The sequence below is a fragment of the Apodemus sylvaticus genome, chromosome 1 (genome assembly GCF_947179515.1).
Source record: "Apodemus sylvaticus chromosome 1, mApoSyl1.1, whole genome shotgun sequence".
Lineage (NCBI taxonomy): Eukaryota > Metazoa > Chordata > Mammalia > Rodentia > Muridae > Apodemus > Apodemus sylvaticus.
This window is the reverse complement of record NC_067472.1, coordinates 140,930,094-140,938,605: the sequence shown is the minus strand read 5'-3', so window position 1 is coordinate 140,938,605 and position 8,512 is coordinate 140,930,094. Positions and strand designations below refer to the sequence as shown.

The window sequence follows — 8,512 nt, the reverse complement described above, 5'->3', positions numbered from 1 at the left end:
TTCTAAATAAACACTTTAAAGCAAACTATCAAAACAACCAGTGGAAAGCTAAGAAACAGTCAGCATCTTGTAGTCTCAACAATAACAAACTGGGAGAGACTGGGTCCCTCCCTGCCCTACCACAGTGTTGGTTTGACTCCAGAGTGACTGATTTCAAAAACCTCAGAGAGTTTTGGGGGTGACCTGCTACAATGTCATGGGTAAAGGCCCTACTCTTAGTGAGGTGGAGACATAGAAGCCAATGACAGCTAAGGACTCCTCCTTCCTGGTAAGTTCTTCAAACAGGACATTGCCTTGATGGGGATTCCAACTTAGAAATGAAAATTAGTATTCTAAGACATTTATTTTTCAAAGCAGAAGTGCCACGATATTTATAACCTGCTCACACCAGCATCCGTGGACAAGATCATGAACTAGGACATCCAGCTAAGGTCACTTAGACTCACAATAAACTCGACATTGTCACCACGTCTTGCATTTATTACACCAAGGCTGTACCACCTCGGCCACATTCTAACAAATCACTCAGGTTTTCTGATTATGGTGAAAATAAATCAGTGCATCTCTGACAGTATTAGAGATGACAAGCTACAGCAGTAACCTGTCTCAGTCTGACAACCCTGAGTTCAGTTGGCAGGTGGGTAACAAAGGCTTTCCGTTCACATCTGCTTCCTTCCTGTGCCCCAATGCACGGCCTTTGAAAAGATCATCTTAAGCCATCCGCATTTCTCTTTCACTTAGCAATGAAAAAAAAAAAATCCCACTCTCCTTCGCCCACCTGCTGAAACCGGAAGGGAAGATGTGCCCTGCGAAACACCTGGCGAGGGAGGCCCTCCTGTGCCACGCTTCTCCCCTGCCTGAAGGTGGTATCACCTAGGATCCTTCTTCCTCAGCGCCCCACAGTCAGGTTTGTGGCCTGGGTTCTAAAGCACAGCTCAGACCCGTGAAAGCTACTGTCCTGCACTTACAGAGCACTGCGCTGTAGAGGCCCTTTTTCTTTTTGTGTGATGCCAAATCTTCAGAGATGGGAGCTTTAAAATCAATGTCCACGTGCAGAAGAACGATTCCAAATGAGCACACCCATCCTTATTAAATTCAGTGGGACACAGCTTCAGGTCCATGATCTGTGGCCTGCACAGGTGGGGCCTTTGTCATCTGTCAGTCTGCCCTGGAGGCCTAGATGCTGGGTTGCATGGGGAGCACCTGGTTCCTTCCCCTAAGTACTACCCATTTTCAACTTAAAGACCTCCGCAATCACAATTTCTATCCAAAGTGCAAAAAGCGTTTGTAAGGTTTGTATATGGCTGTTGCTTTTTTGGTCATTAATTCTAGAAGCTCAGAAAACCCTACAAAGGAGGTCTGTACAGGGTAGAGCAATGGTTCAGTAGTTAAGAGCAGCAGTCCTTAACCCTCCAAAGGCTATGACCCTTTAATTCAGTTTCTCAAGTTGTGGCAACCTCTCCAACTGTAAAATCATGTCATTGCCACTTCATAACAGTATTTTGCCACTGTTATGAATCGTAATGTGAACATCGGCGTTTTTCCCGATGTTCTTAGGTGATGCCTTGAAAGGGTCACGACCCCACGTGTCGAGAACCCGTGCTCTAGCAGGGGGTAAGTACTCCAACTTAGGTCAGGACAGAAAGGTATCTGCTACCTCACAGCCTAGCAGAGTCCTGAAATGATGCTGTGAGCAAATCTCATTCTTGGTTGCCCTTGCCTGTGACCAGGGACAGCAAATCTGAACAATCAGGACAGATACATGGACCTGAAGCACCGACAGCAGTCCACAGCTGTATGTCCGTAATTAATTCTAAGCCCTCTTTTTTTTTTTAAAGTTCTGTACATAGAAAGCAATTCATTCCACTTGAAAATAATTTTAAATCTCTGATAAGTAACCTTTTCTTAAAGAAATCATCTAGTAAGGTTTTTTCCCCCAAACATACAGTCTTGCTTACTTTCTATAATTTCTTTTTGAAAAAGATTTAGGAAAGAGAAAAATTCACCTATTTTCCTTTCCAGTGTTAGCTTACTGTTTGGTATTAGCACATGCAAACACAACCTCCCCTTAAATATATTATTTTAATCTGGTTAATGTTAAAGCGTCTTGCCTATAGATAAATAGCAGAACAGATATAAGCCACGCCTGTGACCTGGTGTAAAACTCCAATAAACTGTCTCCACGTGTGGAGAGAAAAGTTTAGAGAAAAGAGCTTTTTAAGACTAAAAGGATGAAGTCTGTGAAAGTTCCAGCTCAAATGTAAAGTCTCCAACCTTTACAAATGTGTTCTAAAGCAAACTAACTCGGCCTAGGCTTCTCAAAATAAAGCTCTGGATGACCGGCAGCGCCGCCTCCCTCCACTTAGTGAAGGGTTAGTGAAGGGCTTGCATGTCGGTATTCTGAAGGCGTTGTACATTGGTATGTTTCCAGAGTGCCATTCAGGACAAGATAGTTAATCAAAACCATCCCTCACCCTCCTCCTCCTCCTCCTCATTGTCTAGATAGAGAAGGGCCACTTTCTTCTCATCTGAAGCCACCGACCTTTGGTCTAGCATTCTCTGTGGCTGCACCGTCTGGTCAAATCCAGCCTGCTCTGTGCCTGTCTCTCCAGGGGTCTGGTGTGCATCCCCAGCGGAGGTCTGAGAGACGGTGCTGACCACTTGCTCATCCCTACTGTGAGAAATCCTCCAGCCACCATGGTGAGAGCCACGGTGAGCTTCCACTTCCGACCCTGTGTCTCGGGTCCAGCTGCGGATCGCTCTCCTGTCGCTCAGATCCATCTGAAAAGTAAATGAAGTTTCTTTGGGCCCCAGCGCAATTTGAAGCGGTGTGCTACCACCGCCTGCTACCCCACCCAGCCCAGGGGACGCCACAGAACCATCAAGTACAAATGTTTTAGATGTGGGTCCACCGGTGACAATGCATTCAGAGGATGACAATGCATCCTCCTCTGTAGGACCTATTTGAATGTGCCTAAAGGATCTGCTGATGTTTGCTGTCACCTCTGCTCCTGAATTGCCCACACTGTCTGGAGGAGACCCGGAAATGACCCTCTGGAATGTGTTCTCTTTGTTGTTGAGGATTTCCGAGGTGAAATTGTGAGTGGTCTCGGTCATGCCTGCCGAACCCCCCACCAGGACCATGCCTTCTGAGTCCCTAAATTCCAATGTCTGTGGGGCCATCTGCCTGAAAGCGGGGTGCCTCTGAGGCACAATGTCAATGTGCTGGATGGATGTACCCCTCCCTAGATACACTGTGGTGTGCTCAGAACCCTCTTCTCCCCGCCCTACCTTGTCTGGGAGAGGAGCGATGAACTGGATTTCTTCTCTGAACCCTTCTTTGGAGCCTAACTGGAGATGCCTCACAAAAGTCTGGGTACCCACTGACTCTTCAGTTACAATGCTACTTCCAACCCGGGCTGCCCCAGAAATAGGACCCTGAAAGTGAATTTCCTTTTCAATGCGAGACTGCTCAGAGCCAGGCATCCTGCCGCTCCCTGAGATGTCAGCTTCCACAGACAGTGCTGCTGGGCCAGGCTCTTCTGTGTCTCCTGTTTTCTGCCAGGTAGGCACAGAGCCTCGGAGAATGACTTCTGTGGACATCTGGCTTTGGTGGGGTCCCAGTGTGATGTGCCTCACAGAGCGGCCGGCTCCCTCAGAGCCAACTGCCTCGCTGAAGTCTCCACTTACCTCCACCACCTGTGCGGTGGGTGCTCCACAGGACACCTGTTCTGTCCTCCACATCTCAGTGGGGCCCAGTTTAACATGCCTGACAGGCTGGCTTACATCCTCCAGCACATGAGACTGTACAAAACCCGTTGGGCTGGTCACTTCTACTGTGGCTGACACTGGGCCCTGGGTGACACGCTGCTCCGAGCTGTGAGAGACCCGGCCAGTGTCATCCCTCTCGCCAGATGGGCTATACAGCTCCCTGGTGGCCCAGCGCTTGAAGAGCATGCCACCGGCAGGCACCTCCTCTCCATCTTCTCCATCTGGGCTTCTAGGCATTGGGCTGGAGCGCTTGGTCAAGCTCTCTCTTACCACCGACTCCACGGCCCTCTCTATTTCCCCAGCTTCATCTCTGCTCAACTCCTCCAGGTCTAACTGATCAGCATCTACAGTCTGCGAGAGGTTGACCTCAGCCATCAAGGTCACAGAACCGCCAGCAGAGCTCTGGACTTTCTTGACGTCCACCGAGACACTCCCTGGCTCTCCTTGACTCTGCCTGGTCAGGGCAGACAGCTCCTCCTTCATGCGTTCAGGCAAGGTTTCCTCCAGCTGCCCGATGACCTCTACCAGCTGATGCCGGGGCTCACTGGAGAAGACGCCCTTCTTGATGGAGGTGTGGAATTCATGCGGTATTTTGATCTCTTTCTCAATGACTGTGGGTTCAGCATGGAGTTCACCACTGGCTTCTTCCTTCAAGTGAGCAGATCCAACGGCACCACCCAGGGAAGGTGCCGGAACCTCCAGGACCTTCATGTGCTTCTCGTCCCCTGTGTCACCTCTCACTTTTCTTCTCCAAGTCCCCTGTGCAATTTCATCTTGCCATGAGTAGCGGATGGTGGACTCTTCCTCGATGTGGATCTGCCCGTACACTGAGCCATCATCTTCTCCGTCATGTCCCCCAGGGTGCTCATCTGGGGTAGACACGAAATAGCTCTGCTCCCCCTCTGAGTCGCCCGCCTCTGTCACTTCTTCCACGTGAGGCACGTTTGCCTGGGGCTGGTTGGTCTTTTGATGTTGACGCATTGAGAATGATATGTGGGTCTCTCCTTCACCATCCTCTTCCTCAACAAACCCCTTGGGGCTGGGTGACACATCATCAACTTCTTCCACCTGAAAGGGGGTAGAAAACTCTATTTTCCCACCACCTATGTAGCTCATGGGCTCTTCCACAATCTCCACATTTACGACTTTGCCTCTCCCCTCCCTTCCTGTCAGACTGAGGTTGATCATCTCCCCTATCATTGTCTCTGTTGACTTCCCCTTCAGTCCAACTTCCCTGACATCCTTGCTTAGAAGGTAGTCCAGGCCAGCGTCATCAGAAACATCAACATCTTCTGTCAGCTTCGACTCCACAACAATTTCTGTCTTGGTTTTCCTCTCACCAGGAAATTCTTTTCTGTCCACATAAGTGACCTTGGTGTCCGGGAAAGAACTGACATTCTCTTCGGCACCCGGAGACTGGGTGAACTGCTTAAGGATGGTGGTGACAATGTTTTCAGCTATAGTCTCTGTTGTAGAGTCACTTTGCAGAGAGCTGGTAGGGTCCTGGGTGTCCAACCGGAACTTTGTCTCTTTGGTCTCTGACTCTCTTCCCCTACTGTGACTGACATCCTTCCTTCCGGGTGAGCGCAAGTGGACTGTGGACACCTCTGGTTTGCTGCCCCCGGATCCTTCTAGACTGATGGGCACTTCTCTTTCCTTTACACGCCTCTCCTTCAGTGGTTCCTTCTCTTTGGCCTCGTCCCTAAAAGGCTGGCTTTCTCTGTTCCTTGCGTCTCTATCTAACTTGGTCAGCTCTTCCCATCTCAAGTTTCTTTCCTCCGAAGCCTTCTCTTTAGAATCAAACATTTTCTCCTCAGGCTTTAATTTGATGACCCCTGATCTGTGCCTTTCTTGCTCCTTAGTGGCTTGCACGTCTAACTTCTTTCCTAGAATGACAGTCTTCTCATCTGACTGAGTGCTGTTCACGACACCTGCCGCCACATTGCCCTGGTGACCTCTGTATGACTCTCTGGTAATAATGGACTCCGTGGTCCTCCGTGTGTGGGTGTCCCCTGTGCCTTCAACTTTGGATCTATGGGGGAATGTTTTCACTTGAGCGTCAGTGTTTCTTAGAAAGCCATGGGTTGGCGCAACTGGTCTTAAACTGGTTTGACTGCTAATGGTTTTCTCCAGGGGCTTTTGCTGTGAGGTTGTAGCTGAGGAAGAATAGCAGGAGGTCAGGAAACTCCTTCTGGCAGCACTTCCAGCAGCTGTGGTTGTCTGTGAGTCAAGGTACCCTGGCCTGTGAGAATACAAGGCCGAGCTGTGATTTACAGCTGCCCAAGGTGTTTTTCGCCTTGGAAAGAGATTTTTCTCATTTTTTCTCTGTAATACTGAGTTGGTATAGTGATAGGATTTGTTTCTGGATTCTGTAGAAATGGAACAAACAGTTCATTTAGATGACAGCCATCATTTTTTTTTCACCATAAAAGCACTGCTGTAGGTCAAAGCCCATATTATTATAAAATACACTGTTATTACGGGAAAGGTCGTTTCAAGAGAATACTGTTATTCTCCATATTATCTTTTGGTTGTTTCAGAATTCCTGTCACAGTGAAATATCACCCTACAAACACCTCAGCCGGGCACTCTTCTCAAGCTGCTGATCCCAGAATCCTCCCTCCCTTCAGAGAACTGTCAAGAGTCTGAATGCAAAGAGTGCCAAGTGTGCCAGAGAGGCCAGAGGTACTGGGTTTTCTGATTAAATTTTCACAATATTATGATATTTCAGAATCTTTAATTTTGGCCTTGATGAGATAGGTTTGCTTATTTCAGCAGAGAAGAGCCCATAACTACCAAGGGTATGGATGCCTAACAGCACACCTCTCCATCTTAAGGACAGGGTTTATCAGTCCCTCTGTTGAGCCGCAGCTACCAAAGTCTTTAGAGTGTCTAAGCTTCCTTGGATGTTTACACTTGACAATTCATTGTTTCACACACAAGCCAGAGCTCCCCCTGTCCTAATGGCATCCTCCTGAAGTCAGGAGGCAACCTTAGGGCTTCTGGTTTTCCTCAGGATCCCCCTCAGAGAGTGCTACTCTTCAGGTGCACAAACTCCACTGGGGTAACCAGCTCTTTGGAATGGTAGCTGAGTTAGAACATGGCCAAAGCACCATCCACTCTGAGAGCGTTTCTTAGTGTCCACCACACCCCACCCCACCTGGCTGGGCACCCCTCTACTCCTTCCTCATGACAAAGGAAAGCTAGAGGTCTCACTGAGACAGGTCCCCCAGATACAGGGAAAGAGATCAGGCTAGAACATTTTTTTAAAAACAAAGATTCCATTTTTAGGTTAATATTATGACCCTAACCTAGAAACCCCAGAAGATGAACTCTCAAGGTCAATAAGAAATATGTAAGGTCACAGAGTAGTTTTAGGTCATAGGAAGCAGCCAATATTATTTCTGGGCACATTATAAAAGGTGACTAAGAGCTCTAATACATATTGATCCGTTTACTAGGAAATCATCTTGAGGTTCATGCCATAAATAGTTAATGGGCATCTACACTATGAAAGAAACAGAACTACTTAGTCACATACAGGCTGATTTACAACCACTCACCTTTATTCTACAGTGTCTTTCTTCAGCCTAATACCTAAGGGTTATGATAAATTTATTGTATACATGTGAAGTACATATGTTGTTTAAGAAGCTTGAAGAACAGTGGATGAGTAAATCACATGAACAGAGATACCCACCTGCCTTCTTCCTGATTCTAAATTTATGGCTAGTAAAGCATCAGCAACTCCCACACTTAAAAGGCAGTGTCTACCTGGAGTTTGGTCTCCCGGGTGGGTGAACAACTCTGGTTTTCTAGATGTCAGATGCTAATGGATGCCAGGAAGGCCAGTCAACACCCACTTGCATGAATCTTCCCTCTCTCCCTCTCCCTCTCCCTCACTTTATCTCCCCCTCCTTCCCTCTCCCTCTCCCTCTCCCTCACTTTATCTCCCCCTCCCTCCCCACCCTCCCTATCTCTTCCCAGACTTACTCTCAAAATGAGAGCACAAACTTGCTAGATGCTACCTAAGGACAAAACCTTTCCGGTCCTAGATGATCAGACCCAAAGTCTGAAGATGAGCCCTGGGACCTAACAAAGCTGAGGGTTGACCAGCAGGAACAATGAAAACATACACAGCCACATTGAGGAGGGTAAATAGTGGGCCTGAGGGTGTCCCACCTGTGGGCTCTATGATCACACCCTCGGTCAGCTAAAGGTCAAAACTATTTCAAATAGCGTATCAGTACTAAACACACACAGACCCTTTTCTTGTCACTTTCCTCTGAGTAATACAGTGTGACAGAATTGTGCATGGCACAGACGTTGTTCTACATACTCTAAGTAATCTAGGGAGGATCTGAAGTCTGTACGAGGATATGTGAATCCTATAACGTTGTAGACAAGGCACTTGAGCATCTGCAGACATGGGTATGAATAGATGTCCTGGAGATAGGAAGACTTCATGCTGAACACACTATATGCCTTTTAGGCTGACAATGCTTTGCCAGAATCTCTTTAGATTCAGCAGGTTTAAATATTTATTTTAAACATTATCTTATAGATTTTCTTAAGGTCTTCAGATAAGCATCTTAAGCTCTTAAGCCCTGATCCAAAGCTGTGGGCCCAAACTAAGACAGGGTACCTGGCTACTCTCCTGACTTGCCTTTCCAACTGAAGATGGCGTGGTAGTGTCATTGTCCTAGTAGGGCTACAGTTTCCAGAATGCTGACTGCATGTT

At 47.6% G+C, this 8,512-nt stretch overlaps 1 protein-coding gene across 3 annotated transcripts in view; it reads right to left on the bottom strand.

The window, feature by feature from the left end:
* Window positions 1-746: 746 nt before the first annotated feature.
* The window catches only part of Synm (synemin), a 28,912-nt gene continuing 21,146 nt past the window's right edge, over window positions 747-8,512 (bottom strand). Inside the window, exons 4-5 of one of the 3 annotated variants that reach the window (XM_052160876.1) lie at window positions 3,691-6,140; window positions 747-2,781 (exon numbers count right to left, since the gene is read on the bottom strand). In XM_052160876.1, the coding sequence (XP_052016836.1) occupies window positions 2,458-2,781; window positions 3,691-6,140 (2,774 nt within the window). In that variant the 3' untranslated portion in view covers window positions 747-2,457. Of the gene's footprint in view, window positions 6,141-8,512 lie in introns of all 3 variants that reach the window. The other 2 variants (XM_052160865.1, XM_052160887.1) reach the window with 2 other exon arrangements.